The sequence below is a fragment of the Lutra lutra genome, chromosome 5, assembly GCF_902655055.1.
Source record: "Lutra lutra chromosome 5, mLutLut1.2, whole genome shotgun sequence".
NCBI classification, from domain to species: domain Eukaryota; kingdom Metazoa; phylum Chordata; class Mammalia; order Carnivora; family Mustelidae; genus Lutra; species Lutra lutra.
Window position 1 is genome coordinate 30832208 of NC_062282.1, and position 15993 is coordinate 30848200.

Consider the following 15993-nt stretch of genomic DNA (forward strand, 5'->3'; position numbering starts at 1 on the left):
ACACTTAAGAATGACTTTCCTGGCACATTTCAAGAATATGATACAGTATTATTAACTATAATCACCACAATGTACATTAGATCCCCAGAAATATTCATCTTAAAGCTGGCAGTTTATACTCTTTGACCAACCTCTTATATGTCCTACATTCTCCAGTCCTTGGCCCCCAACATTCAACTCTCTGGTTCTTTGAGTTCAACTTTTCTAGAGTCCGTACATGAACGTGAAATCATACAGTATTTGTCTTTGTCTGCCTGTTTTCGCTTAACATAATGTCCTCATTTTATCGTGCTCCTGTGAGTGGCAGAATTTTCTTCTTTCTCATGTCTGAATAATATTTCATTATATATAATTAAATATACACACACACACCACATCGAAGGCAATTATGTTCAGCTTTTTCAAGTCTTTCAAAAACATTTGGGGCACCTGGGTGGCTCAGTGGGTTAAAGCCTCTGCCTTCGGCTCAGGTCGTGATCCCGGGGTCCTGGGATCGAGCCCCGCGTCTGGCTCCCTGCTCAGCAGGGAGCCTACTTCCTCCTCTCTCTCTCTCTCTCTCTCTGCCTGCCTCTCTGCCTACTTGTGATCTCTGTCAAATAAATAAATATTTTAAAAAAAACCATTTAACATAGCTGTCACTTCTTTTTTTACTCATATTCATGAGTTTATATAATTAAATAACATCATTAAATAACAAACATAAAAATCATAAAGAAATTAAGAAATGAACACAACTGACTCTTGACAAGCCACTAGCTGAATTAGAGGGAACAAGTGAAGATCATTGGTTAATTTTACAAGTTGGTTAAGTAGAGGTTGATAAGGAAAGCTTTGACTATGTGTGATACGCACAGGAGTGTCATATAGTCACTCACCTACTTATAGCTAGTGTTTTTATAAGTTATGCCCATCTTTTAGATAGATTTATTGATCATTCATTTCCGGGGCCCGTATTGTCTTTGGATAGTCCACATTGTATTTTCCCTGTAGCTAGTGCTTAATGTGGTCAGATCATAGAGTGAGCTCATGTTGTTCTTGTCTTTCCTCCACGCACAGGTACTCTGTTCCTTTTCAGTGATCAAAACCCAAATACATCTGAAATCTAACTCAAGTCCTTCCTGGTCTCCTTGACCTTCCCCAGCATTCCAGTTCACACTGAGCCATTCAAATACAGTTGACCCTTGAACAACATGGGTTTGAGCTGTGTAGGTCCACTTCTGTTCTTTTTATGATAAATACAGTACTGTACACGTATTTTCCTTATAATTTTCTTAATAACATCATCTATTTTCTAACTTACTTTATTATAAAAATAGAGAGTATAGTACTATGGAACATGCACGATATATGTTAACTGACTTAATGCTGTTGATAAGGTCAGTAGTAGGCTGTTAAGCTTTTGGGGAGTCAAGAGTTACCCATGGCTTTTTGGCTGCACAAAGATATCACCCTCACCCCCATGTTGTTCAAGGGTCAGTTGTATAACACTTGAAATATGCTATTTTGCACTGGCTTCTTACCGATCCTTAGATATTTATTTCCCAATTACATTATAAACTCCCTAAGAATGGAACTGTCTTTATAGTTCCTTGGAGCCTCCTAGAATATAGCTTCTGTCATGGGTGCCCGGATGATAATTAATCATATCCCAGTTGAGTAGCCCAAGGCAGCCACCTGCTGGGTTTGATGGTACCAAGAAAAATGAATGTCCACATAAGATGAAATTGGCAATAGGCGAGGTAGTCAAAATGCCACAAGAAAGGGAATAAGACAGAAAAATATACCACCCAGTGGTTCTATGACTTCAGATAAATTACCTTTTTTCAGTGTTCACATGGGTAGAATGAGAGGCTGGACTAGATCAGTGACTCTTCAAGCTTTTGGGGTCATGATTATCTTTGAGAAACTGATAAGAAGCTAAGGACACTTTACGTAGGAACGGAAATGATGCTCACACGTAAAATCTTGCATGTAATTTCTGAGAGCCCTCAGACATCTGGACCAGCTGATCTGTAAGCTATTTGATAACCAGGTAACATCGCTGGTGGTGCTGCTTCTTCCCACGACAGTGAACCCGTGAGTCTCAATGACTTGAGTCAAAAAGTGGGGTTTTGCTGACTGCAGTCTGTCTGCCCCATCAGACCCTCCTTCTGCTGCTGAAACACCTTCCAAAGGCATTTGATCTCCTGGGATGTGGGACGCCCAACCTAACCCTATCCTGTTATGTGGAAAAGTGTTTAAAGTGCCCACCAGGCTGGTGACTGCCCATTTTTGCCTGGGATGGCAGCACATTCCTGGTTTACTCTCCGCGCCACATGCCTTTTTGCTGATGGGGAAATTGGAAGGCCGGTGTGGTTATGAGGATTTGACTGGCAACTTTGTAGTCAGAACAGAATGATTTTCTTCAGTGGAGAAAGATAAAGCTGTTGTTTGAGGGTGATCTGACACAATCCTTTTGCCTAGTTATCTCTCTCTCAACTTCACCTTTGCACTTTTGTACATGAAGAGACTCTAAAAACATTTAAATGCGAAACGGTGACAAAATTGGAGGCAAGATGTTAAAGGTTTTGGACTGGTATTCAATCCGCATGAGCTTTGCTCTCTCACTTGACATAATGAATTAAATGTTAATGATTTCAATCTCTTCTTTTCTGAAAAGATAGCTTTCCTGCATTAAATGAGCAAATACAATATTTCTACCTGTAGATTGTAGCAGATATTTGCAGGTCGTCCTGGGTAAACAGTAGCACATTCTGAGAGCAGTTACATGTCATTTCCCCTATAAATGCCACCGGAAAGCTTAGCAAAGAACAGGAACGTTTTAGCTAAAGATCACATCTTTTCTGTCAACTTTTAGGTATCCCTGGTGGCTTTCCTCTGTGATGTGATTTTGTTCTAATTTGGATTTGTAAATGTGTTTCCATCCGCTCACTGAGATTTTCTCTTTGATGACAAAGTTAGTTTATACAAGAAGTCCGTCTTTGGGGAAAGGATATCAAGAAAGAGAAATGAGCCCTGCTTCCTCCAGTGAGCATGCCCCATGGCCACTGCTTCTCTAAACAGATGAATTCTTATGGGACGTGGGCCCCACAGACTCCTTGTTTGCGTGGTGAGCTTGAGGAAACATCTTTGATGGGGCTTAAGGACTCCATTTGGCTTTTAATTCCTGCCAGTGAGAAATGAGGCAAGCACACATTTGAGAAATCCATGGATCATCCAGGCATCTCCTTTCAGCAAAATAAGGCTCTACTTCCTTGCCTGATAAGTTGTTCATGAAGGATAAACATCACTCTTTTGCTTTCTGCCTTCCCCTAAATATCTGTGAGCAGAGGCATTTAACGATCGAACAACTGAGAAGTGGTCAGGAAGCAGGCTAAAGGATGGAGAATAGCCTGCCCAACCACGACTGCCCCAAGTTTTCTTTTCCTTTTTTTTATTTTTAATTAACATATAATGTATTATTTGTTTCAGGGGTACAGGTCTGTGATTCATCAGTCTTACACAATTCACAGGGCTCCCCATAGCACATACCGTCCCCAATGTCCATCACCCCGCTACCCCATCCCTCCCATTCCCCTCTCCTCTAGCAACCCTCCAGAGTCTCTTATGGTTTATCTTCCTCTCTGGTTTTGTCTTGTTTCATTTTCCCTTCTTTCCACTATAATCCTCTGTCTTGTTTCTCAAATTCCTCATATCAGTGAGATCATATGATAATTGTCTTTCTCTGATTGACTTATTTCATTTAACATAATGCTCTCTAGTTCCATCCACATTGTTGCAAGTGGCAAGATTTCATTTTTTGATGGCCATGTAATATTCCATCATATATATCATATGTTATACATATCATGTCATATGATTGACATATGATATAATCATAAATCTATATATGATATATATGATATATATCATACATTCCATCATATATATATATATGTGATATGTGCATATGTGTGTGTGTATGTGTGTATATCTTACATCTTCTTTATCCATTCATCTGTCAATGGACGTCTCAGCTCTTTTCACAGTTTGGCTATTGTGGACATTGCTGCTGTAAACACTGGGGTGCACATGCCTTTTTGAATCACTACATTTGTATCTTTGGGGTAAATACCCAGTAGTGCATTTGCTGGGTCATAGGGTAGCTCTGTTTTTAACTTTTTGAGGAACCTCCATGCTGTTTTCTAGAGTGGCTACACCAGCCCTAAGTTTTCATCCAGTATCAAGGGTCTTCTTAATCCAGCCTTTCCCTCTCCACCCATGTTGACCTCACCATTTATCAGCTGTGTGAACTTGGGCAGGTTACTTACTCATTTAATGCCTCAGTTTCCTCTGTAAAAATAAGAAGAGAGAGGTGTTTAATATTAGTATCTCCTGCATAGATACTGTGAACAAGATTGGTTCTTTACAAGCACTTGACAAATGTAGCTATTCTTCACTGTGATCACAAAACACCCGCTCGATTAGACCCTTGAGACCATCCCACAGCCATGTACCATCATTCCCAAGTTTTTCTCTTTTCTTTTCTTTTTTGAAATTATTTATTTATTTATTTGACAGAGAGAGAGAGAGAGCGCACAAGCAGAGGGAGAAGGAGAAACAGGCTTCTTCCTGATCAGGGAGCCCGATGTGGGGCTCGATCCCAGGACCCTGGGACCATGACCTGAGCCAAAGGCAGAAGCTCAACTGACTGAGCCACTCAGGCAGTCCCCAAGTTTCATTCTGGAGTTCTTATTACCTGGGGTGCTCTTCTCCCTGCTGGGATACTGCCCTATAGAGTAGCACTATGCAGTAGAAATTTAATAAAGACCCTATGTGAAATTGGAAGTTTTCTAATAGTGGCATTAAAGAGACAATAAGAAAAAAGTGAAATTAATTTTAATAACATATGTTTTAACCCTCTGAATCTAAAATATTATCCTCACAACGTGTGATCAGTAAGATATTTTACATTCTTTTCTTCCTTTGAAATCCAACGTATGCATTACACTCGTGGCCCATCTCACTCATTCAGATGAACTGTATTTCACGGGCTGACTCACCCTGGGGTTAGGGGCACCGTACTGGTGCACACAGGTATAGAGTATTAAGCAGGTGACCTGGGGTGGTCTACTCACTCGGTGATGTGGGTAAGTCCCCTAAATAATGCCCCAAATACGCCAAGTGTTTACCACATGATGCCAGGCACTCTGCTGAGGATATAGGTTCATTTAATCTTCTTGACAGTCTTCTTGGATAAGTACTTTCATTACTTAGAAAAGTTCAGTAGCAGCTGTTAAGTAGGAGAGGCAGGATTTGAGTGGCTTTCTCCAACCACAGCATTTGTACCCCTTACCCTCTGCTGATTGCCTGCCAGGTGGGAGCCCTAGGCGAGGGTCTGCATTCTCCGTTGGGTTTTTAGAAGAACGTATGAAAATTCAGCGAGTTGGCACAGTTGTACAATTTCATTAAGCACAAAAATGGCCGTGACCACCTTCTTGAGTTTTCCCATGGAAGCTCATGCAATTAGTCACCCTATAAAACTTGCATTTGTTTACTTTGTGCACAGATTGTGAATAGATGGAATCTGTGCCCTCCTGACCCCTGGGAATGGGGACGGTTAGGGGAAGGCTTGTTTATGAAACATCTGGAAAGCAAAAGTCCTTGAGAATGAACTCCTGTGTGCGAATCTTTTCACCATAGTCAAGCCCATGCCGAGGAAAAACAGATGATCTTGAAACCGTGCTTTAAACTGACCCTAAAAACGATCTACTTGCTTTATTGGCAGGAACCTAATAATTAGGACCTATGATTTAAAATCAAGATGACTTTTAGATAGGAGAGTTAACTTGCTGCTAAAGTCTGTATGTGATCAGTTTACATGGCCGGCAAGCTGCCCTTCCCTTTTGCTCCTCCTGAATTACTGCTTCTTGTTTTGTTTTTATAATCAATAAAGGCCGGATTTGGATGCGAGTTGGACCTTAATCCAAGAGCAGATCCAGATGGACTCCATGGTTATCAAGGGCCTGGATCCGGATACCAGCTATCAGTTCGCAGTGAGGGCTGTGAACGCCCATGGCCGCGGCCCCCGCAGCCAGCCCAGCGACACCATCAGGACCTTCTGTGAGTACCTTGGCTCTTCGGAAGGACAGACGTAGCTGCTTTGCTGAGGTTGCCTGATGAGGACCCGCCTGCCTGGGGTCTCTTAGTGCCTTGCAGAAGGACAGCCCGCCCTGAGGTTATCTTCAGCTTTTCCTGCTGTGCTTTTCCCAGCACTTTGGAAGTTCGAGGCTTTCCACAGGGACACGGGCTGTTTCTATGTACAGGAGGTCAGCAGAAGGTTTATTTCTGCCTCATCCTTGGGGAGTTCAAGGTCAGCGTTCTTTCACAATTACAGAACAAGCCACATACCAAGATGATGTGTGGCCTCCCCCCACCACCTGGCCTTTGCATCTTTTGAGAAAATGGGTTCATCTGGAGAAAAAAAAAAAAATAATGCTCTCAGACTACTTGGGGCTAGCGTTCATCTCCATAACCAAGGACACTCAAGTTAAATCAGTCCCGCGGAATGATAGGGAGAATCAAAGTCACTGGTGTGCTGGCGTGTAGCTGGGGGTCCTCCCGTGGCAAAGGTTCCTGTTTGTCATAATGCCTCCCTGCGGGGGCTCGAGGAAGCTTGGGCCACTGGCTGTCATATCACCCAGGGATTTTGTGAAAATTCAGATTCTGATTATGGTCCGGGGTTGAAGAAGTTCCTGCAGGATTCAGGTAAGAACCACAAGTCAACTACTTAGACCACCTGGTCAACCCTGGCTTAGAAATCTTTGTGTTTTGGAAATGGGGGCACAGTGACAGTGACGGAAACTTAGAGCACTGTGGTAGGGAGGTCTGAGAACTGGAATGTTGGCACTGTTTTGTTTGAAAACTCTGTAATCTTTTAGTTTTAACAACAAATTCCTCCCAGTTCCTGTGTCTAAAGATCCCTGCTGCTACTTCAGGTCCTCTTCACCTGGAGAGGAAGTCTCAGAAAAGAAGCCGACCTTCATTTGGTTTTCTTTCCCTTCCCCTATGTTCATCTGTTTTGTTTCGTAAATTCCACATATGAGTGAAATCATGCTGTTTGTCTTTTTCCGTCTGACTTAGTTCACTTAGCATAATTCTCTCTAGTTGTTGCAAATGGCAATATTCATTCTTTTTTATGGCTGTGTAATATTCTATTCTAGTCTATATATTATATATGCCACATCTTCTTTATCCACTCATCTGTCTATGGACATCTGGGTTCTTTCCATATTTTGGCTGTTGTGGACATTGATGCATAAACATTGGGGTACAGGTGGCCCTTCAGATCAGTATGTTTGTATCTTCTGAATGATATCTAGTAGTGCAATTGCTGGGTCTATATATAGGGGAGCTCTATTTTTTTAATTTTTGAGGAGCCTCCATACTGTTTTCCAGAGTGACTGTACCAGTTTACAATTCTATCAACAGTGTAAGAGGGTTCCTTTCTCTGCCTCCTTGCCAACATCTATTGTTTCATGAGGTGAAATCAGAGAGGGAGATGAACCATAAGAGACTCTTAATCATAAGAAACAAACTGAGGGTTGCTGGAGGGGAGGGCACGTGATGGAGTGAGCACTGGGCATTATATGCAACTGATGAATCACTAAATTCTACCCCTGAAAATAATACACTGTATTTTAATTAAATTGATTTTAAATTAAAAAAAAAAAAAGAAAAGAAGCCTACCTAACCCTGCCAGTTGCTTTCTACTGGCCAGCACAGAGCCCTCTTTATACTGGTTAGTCAGTCTTAATAAGCTCCTCCCCATCCTCACACAGCATCCACATGGCTCATGGCCAAGGCCATGGCTGTTTCCAGGGATGCAGATTCACCACGTTCCCCAAGTCCTAGCAATTTTGGCTTTTCTGAAAACAAAACAAAAACAAAACAAAAAACCTGTACCTTAACCTTGAATTTCAGGGCTTCTTCCTTCATATTGAATTGTTGGGGGTCATGGGGCTTGGCGAGGCCACCCCACACACGTATGCACACACACGCACACACACACACACACACTCTCTCTCATGCACTCATACATACACTCATACATACACAGTAACTATCATTACCCACCAATTGTTTCATGCTCCTTCTTCTTTAGGATTTAGAAGCTAAAACTTCCCCAATTATATGACAAGGGATAGAGGGCCTTCTTTCCAGAAAAAAATGTTAGCGATTCTATTTCAAATCCAGGAATGATCTCCTTTCACTCTTGCTGAATGAGATTCTTGCTATCATCTTTGGCTCAGCTTTGGAGTGTGTGGCCAAAATGGGGGCAACCATGGCTGGAGCAGGCCCCGGGATCTGCCTATGTTTCAACATGTGCAGTCTTTCTTTCTGCATCAAGGGTGAGCAGATGCTCTGTGTTCTCTGTGCGGTGTACTCCCCACCCACTGCTTCCCCAATGTCCAGTTTCTCGCTCCTGTCTTGTGAGCTGCCCCATGCTCTTTTCCTCTGTGCTTTCCCATATGTCCTTCTCCACATAGACAAGGAGACAGAAGGATGAGATGTGACCACTTGTGCTGGTCCCCGGTGTGGGTGTGGAGGCTGCATGCAGTCCCAGAAGGGGACAGAGGTTGGGATGCCTCTTAAGCTTTTTTTTTTTTTTTTTTTTTTTTAAAGAGGGGGGGCGCCTGGGTGGCTGAGTGGGTTAGGCTTCTGCCTTCAGCTCAGGTCATGATCTCAGGGTCCTGGGATCGAGCCCCGCATCAGGTTTCCTGCTCAGCGGGAGCCTGCTTCCCCCTCTCTCTCTGCCTGCCTCTCTGCCTACTTTCTCTCTCTCAAATAAATAAATAAAATCTTAAAAAAAAAAAAAAAAAGGAAACACTGGTCTGGGCTTACAGTTTCTGATGCTTATTCCCCCTGGGTGGGTGGCAGCTTTGTGAATGAAGTGGGATAAGGCTTGTGAAATTGCTTCACAGATACATAACGTTACGTTCCGATTGGTCTCCTGTGTGAGCTAAGACTATATCGTTGCAAAGTAATTATGGGTCGGGATGGGGGCTGATTCAGTGAGAACTCTCAACTATGAAATATTCTGAAATAAATAAAATTTAACTGTGTTTTACATATAATCAGCTACTCAAATCAGGAAAACAAATAGAATTGATTAGAGGGTTGGTTTCAGGAAGGCATGAAATACCATAAGTGGTATTTCAGTTGGGATTTTTTTCCCTCATGATTGCTTCAAATATTTTAGAAAACCCTATATTCTGCCACATTCACACTTCTTATTTTGCTATTAGTTTAGATTATTAGTTTCCCAAACCCATATATGAAATAACCTAATTACCAATTAGCACTTATCTGAATGAAAATAAATTCTCAATTTCAGAGCTACCATTGCAAAAACCTCCCATGAGCCAGGCATTGCGCTGAGCACATTACTTAGGAAATTCCATGCTAATTCTTTTGTTTTTTTAAATTTATTTACTTATTTGAGAGAGCGAAAGAGAACGTGCAGAGAGGATAGGGGGGGCCCAGAGCGGGGGAGAGGCTTGAGTGACGAGCCTGATGTGGGGCTTGATCTCACAACTCCAAGATCATGACCTGAGCCAAACCAAGAGTCAGCATTTCACCGACTGAGCCACTCAGCTGCCCCTCGATGTTGATTCTCACAGAAGCACTGCGCTGGAGGAATAGTATCCCTTTTTATTTTTTTATTATTCTTTTTCACTGTTTTTTTAAATTAACATATAATGTTTTCTTTGTTTCAGGGCACAGGTCTGTGATTCAGCGGTCTTACACAGGTCACAGCGCTCACCATAGCAAAATACCCCTTATAAATTTTTAAAAATCGAGTCTTTGAAAGGTTCCATATTTTGCCAAGAATAGTCATTGAAAGGCAGGATTTGAACTCAAGCTTAGCTGACTGCAAAGCCACTTCCCTGAGCCAGATTCAAATCAAAGGAGGTTCTTACTTTTCTATTGCAGAGTAGCGTGAGCACAGAAGGATCAGCAATTTAAAAAATAGTTCTTGTGGCATCTATGGACTAAGGATGTTTGCCAGCACAGAACAAATCTATAGAATTTTTTTTTTAACTTGTGAGGTATACGGTATATACAAAAATGGGAATAAAACATACAGGCAGGCCTGAAATCCACTGGGAATCATCAGCATTGACAGTTGGCAGCCCTTCTCATCGGTTAGAACCCAAGCCAGTGGTGAAATATTTTGAAGGCCACCTTGAAGGGATTTGTGAGACCCGTATTTGTGCCTGTTGGGAAGTCCCCAGTCCTCATCGCCCCTCCTCCTCCTCCTTACCTCAGGGTCCTTCTCACAGGGGTGTTTCCTTGGTGTATGTAGTACCTTCTTTGCTTCCTCAGTGGTGAACTTCAGAACAGAATATTCACGCTGACCACCAAGGTGGAGACTGCCCACCGGGAATCCTTCAGACCCCACCCTAGACGCCACCACGGGTTGGGCCCCTCTGTGGCTTCCTTTAGGCCTGCACCCACCTCCTTTCCTACGGAGACATACCATCTCAGCTCTACTGACAGGGCTTTGACTTCCCCTGACCTGTTAATGTCAGACCCTTTTAGCCCCATCACTGCTCAGAGGGGCCCTTGGTGGCTCTCAGTTGCTAGTGTGTGTGGTCAGTGAAAGCCGGGGCCCGGTGTTCTCCTTCCTTGGTGCTCACCCGGAGTGAGGAAGAGCAAAGGTGTGATGGCTTCTCTGACATGGTGCCCGGTATGCCCAACTTCCACATCATATCTCAGCTCTACCAAATTACAAGTAGAATGGGGAGAAAATACCAAGATGTTTCAGGATCCAGGGACTCTAACGAGAAATAGAATCATTTTGGTGACCTTGAGTAACAGTGATGCTCCTCTGTATTTACATCCATCCTCTCCTTGGTGACCTTCCACACATATCAGGGCCTCTTCTGTTCCCCTGAGGAAATGCAAACACAAGGTCACGGTCTGCCACTCCTTACCCCATCCTGCTCATTTTTGTTTTTTTCTTCAAGAAAGAAATACCAACAACATTATCATTTGCCTTATTGCTTGGTGGTGTGCTTTCCCCCTGAGATTTATCTCAGAAAGTACCCGGTCAGAGCAGGGGGCTCTATGGAGCCTCAATGACACAGGCACACATGTGTGACTTTGTAGGACACGTGTTGGCCCCATCTGGTGGCCACTTATTGGCTGGGATCCAGGCTTAGCTGGGTTGAGAAGGATAGAAAGAGTAAAAGAGGGCACAAACTGGGGATAATGGAAATGGTAGAAGTAAAAAGCCAAATTTTTTCTTTCGTTTTCCCAAAGACAGATGAAAAGGGAATGAAAGAGAACTCACATGTTTGGCCAACTGTAGGGTTACATAACCTTTGCTGGAATTGGAATTTGGTCCGACCACCCTCGGCCACTTAATTTCTCATGTTCTATCTTCATTATTTAGTCAGAGAAATAACCAGTAAGTTCTTCACTGCCATGCACTTAGTATTGTCAGGGCTGTCCCAGGGGAAGGTTCTGTTTTGTTCCTCAGAAACGCCATTTTGTTCTTAACTGCCATGAGGCTTTTGTACCCACTGTTTCCTCTGCCTGGAACTCTCTCTCCCAGACCTTTCCCTGACTGCTGCTTGTACCCCTCTAGCTCAGCTGTCCCTTCCTCAGACAGGCTTCACTGCACTCTCCTTCACCTCAGCCCCATTCCTGCTGTAATTTCCCCAGAGCACTTTCACTGCCTGAAGCCATTGTGGTCTCTGCATCCCTCCTCTAGGATAAGCTTCGTAGTGGACTTGGAATGCCTTGCTCAAGGTTGTGTCCCCAACACCCTGTACCAAGTAGGTGCTCCATAAATATTTATCGAGTATGTGAATAACTAAATGTGACTTCAGACAAGAGCCCAGGACTACTTTGGAGGCTGGAAACTTTCTACCGCCACTGTTTGGGGAATTCAAGAGCAGATGGAGGAGAAAGGGAGTCTAGAAACCCATCAGGTTTCCCCATTGGCAAGGTTCACAGGAAAAGTCCAACTCCAGAATTGCAATGTGTCACAGAAAAGAAAAAGTAGAGTAGAGGGAGGGAGGGAGGGAAGAGGGGGGAGGGAAGGAAGAGAGCAAAGTCTGGGGGTTTACGTTCAAGACACTAAAGGATGGAAAAGAAGCCTTTGAGAGAGAGTCCAGTGATCAAAAGTGCACAAGTTGCTAATAGGGGGTGAGGAAGGGAGAGACATTTTCTGACCAAACCCATGTTTACTCCCCTATTCTTTCTCGATCATTAGAATAAGCTTTAACATTTCTATGCTAAATTTAAGCGCATTTTTCCTTTGGTTTTAGGTAATCTAATTACGGTTTTAGACCTTCAGAGATTGCTAGGAAGGTATGAGATGTCCAGTATGGGTTTGGTTTTCGCCACACGCTTCCCCCAACCCTCCACCCTCCATTTACTACAGTAGTTGGAGAAACACTCTCTTCTACTGAGCTGAAACAACCCACCTGGCCCCAATCAATCAAATTTCTAGAATAGACCTGGTTTTATGATGTTCCCTCTTCCCCCACCTCCCCCTTTTCTGGTCTCTACCTTCCTGCTCACTAGGACATTGCTGCTGGTGTTGGCTGTGTATCTGTTTATACCCTCACCATACGAATGTCCATGGGTGAATCTGATTGTGCCTGGTGTTGCTCTGAGATTTGAACCCTTGTCTTTCATTGCCTGTCTCCCCAGAGACCTGCTTAGCATACTGGGGTTCCTCGGAACATGTTGTCCCATACCTAGCCACAAAAGAGATTTCCTTTATCCCCAGTCACTAGTAAGGGCTCCTATTTGGTAGCAATGCCTTGAACTAGCTCCAACAGTGAACAGAGGGGAAGCGAGTGGAGACAGAAGGTAGTGGCGGGCACCAGGGATGGGTAGGAAGCAGACAGGAGGGGTCTGGAAGCAGCTTCTCCCCAAATCCCCGTGACTTCTATGTACAGCCTACTGCCTCTTTTAGTCAGTGCCTATGAAAAATCCTCACCAACCCTTGAAAGTTCCTCACTGCCCCCAAATACTGTACCTTTAGATGGAGCAGAATCTCCATCTAAACATGGATCTGTTAGGCATGTCTGGATCTGAGTGCCAAAACTATTCTCTTATCACCTTGCTGTAAGAACTCAGGAATGTCACTGAAACTCTCTGGGCCTCTGTGTCCTCATCTCTAAAATGGGTACAATAATGTCAGGGGTAGATAATGTTTCCTACTTCTAAAGACCATTTTGAGGGAACACATGTGAAACAGAGATTATGACATCTACCCACTTTTCAAGATGAAGGAGATGTTGGTAAGTGTTTCTTCCATGCATAATTACTGAACGTGTAACTGACCAGGGGATCACCTACCGGTCTCTCACTTTTCCTTTAAGACTCCATACCCTGAGTTCTGCTTCTGGGACTTGAGGGCATTAGAATGTCAGAACTCAGAAACAAAGGTTCAGAGACAAAAACTGTCCTGACAGAGTGGAAGAATAGAAGAGGCTACAATAGTTAGGTCACATAGAATCATTAAGATGGATTTGGTTGGTTGGTTGGTTGGTTGGTTGGTTGGTTGGTTGGTTTTAAAAGATTGCAGATTTAAAAGACATCAGATAATGAAAACTGCAAGGCACAATGAACTTTGCTAACAAAATTTCATCTCTCTCACCACTCAAGCACATCCTGAATTCAGGCAAGAAGAGTGAGGGGGGAACCCTCATAGTTATAATACTGTATGTACCTTTCACTCTTATTTGCTTGTTTTTAACCTCCCCAAAGTTAGCCATTTACTTAGACAGGGGTGAGCAGATTTTTCTGTAAAGGGCAAGGTAGTAAATATTTTGAGATTTCTGAGTTCACTTTTGCTGTTGTAGTGTGAAAGCAACCATAGACAATAAAAAACATGTGTGGTTGTGTTCCAATAAAACTTTATCAGTGGGCATGGGAAATTGAATTTCATGTCATTTTCCTGTGTGACAAAATATTTTTTCAACCCTTTTTTCACTCATTTAAGAAAGGAAAAACCACATAACTTGTGTACTATTAAAAGGATTAAAGATGATGATTTAGGTGATATAAGCAAACTGTATTTAACACTTCACGAATTGAGCAGTCTCTCTTCTCCAGGCTCCAGAAAGCTGCAGAATGGGGTGGGAGGCAGGAAGCTTCTGAAGGATAAAGAATGAACAGCAGGAAGAGAAAAATAGAAAATGAATCAGGAAGGAGATAAGCATAGAACTCAGAGCTGGCTTGGGTGTTCGAGCTCGTTTCTAGTCAAGAGGGGCATTTACAAGGGACTCAGAAGATACCTAGGTCACTGTTTGCTGATGTGCTAACCCTGGCAGAAATGACCCCATCTTGGGCCTAGAAATTTCTTTCATCAATATAAAAACAGATTTGGCTGGAGGGCCATAGTTTGCTGACCTCTGTGGTATGTATTACTTGGGCCCCCCCCCCCACAGATTTTAGGAGACTGTCCAGAAAATTTGGGGAATCTACTTGGTAGCAATTTTGTCAAACTTGGAAAGAATCCATTTGTGCATACTAATGAAATTGTCTCCTTGATGGCAATTGAATTTCCCCATGAAACTTAATTTTAATTTTCATATAAAAATTCTGAAACAGATAAGAGCCCCAGAGAGCCTGCCACCTAGGTGCATTTGGGCAGGTCTGTGCTGCTGTCCAGGGAGAGCAAGAAAGCTGAGGAAGTTTGTTCTGCTGGGTGCTGCTCCCTGAGCTTGGGTTCGGCCTATAAATTGGTGAGCTTCTTGGATGCATAAATCTTTAGAATGTAAGAGGGAGAGAGGGACCGGGAGGAAGAACAAATCATTTGTTTCCCTCATATCCTAGCTAAATCTGCATTTTAAGTGGGCAGTTTGTGCATAAACATAATTCAGAACTGGATTTTCCGTTCAGGTGCCCTCAGCGGTAATCGCTCCATTGATTAGCTAATGCCTCGATGCATGTAAATCTGAGGGGTGCCCATGTACACAGCTTTATTGGTTCTAAAGGGAATGATTCACTTTGCTGTTTAAATACCTGCTACCTTGTAATCGTTCTTCTGAGGCCTCTGTACCTTCTGCAGTTCCATATGTTTGCTTAGAATCACTACGCAGATGTTTTACCCCCTCTGGCTCACTAAGGAAGAGAGACTAAAACAAATGAGAAGAAAATAGAATTTTCCAAAGAAGAGTCACTTGTGATGTTCTCGTTTAGGTCAGCTGCTACTCCGGCCACACTATGAGCAGCGAGGTACTCTGTATTGAGCTCTGTGTCGATGGATTTTGAAGCATTCAAATATGGAAGTAATACTCAAATATTCTTCACTATTTTTCCTTTTGTTTCCTTCTGTGTCCTTATGACCCATTTTTTTTCTTTCTTTTGTATTCCTTACTTCATGGTTAAACATTCCCTATTTCCTTTGGAGCACTTCTTGTTTTTACACAATTCTCCACCAGGATTGTCTCTTACCTTCAAAATCCCCGAGTCACTGACGTTCTTCCATGGGAGAGGAGGCCCGTGAAATCAGCCAGATGCAGGGACAGACACAGAGGAGGGACCCAGTGCGTGCTGGCTGGGTTTGATGGATCGCGTCTGATGGTACAAGCAGATACAAAACAAATGTGAAAGTAAGAAGCAACTGTGGAAGGAAAGTTGACTTCTCTAATGATCTCCGACGTCAACAGGCTCCAGCAGGAAACAGAGACACAGTTGTTCCATTCGAAGTGAGTTTAGTGAAGGACTGTTTTGCAAGGAAAGCAAAGGCAAGCAATGGCCAGAACCTGGAGGCAGACAGGGAGAGCCATCCAGCAAGAGCTGTGACCTTCAGCCGTGACAACCTCGTGGTGTGGAGGTTGGAGAACAGAGACGCTGACTTCTCTCCCCCATCCTCGTACTTTCCAGATGGTCAAATCACAGCTGGTGGCCTGACAGGTCAGCCTCCCAGGGCCCAGGGCAGAGTGGGGAGGAAGAGAGGAAGATGCTGGGGGACAGAAGAAA

The 15993-nt window shown here is 43.3% G+C and overlaps 1 protein-coding gene across 1 annotated transcript in view; it reads left to right on the plus strand.

Annotated features, from left to right (window-relative positions):
- Positions 1-15993, plus strand: part of EGFLAM (EGF like, fibronectin type III and laminin G domains) — a 200753-nt gene that overhangs the window by 97383 nt on the left and 87377 nt on the right. Inside the window, exon 7 of the mRNA XM_047729084.1 lies at positions 5936-6102. Coding sequence (XP_047585040.1) covers positions 5936-6102 — 167 coding nt within the window. The remainder of the gene's footprint in view (positions 1-5935; positions 6103-15993) is intronic.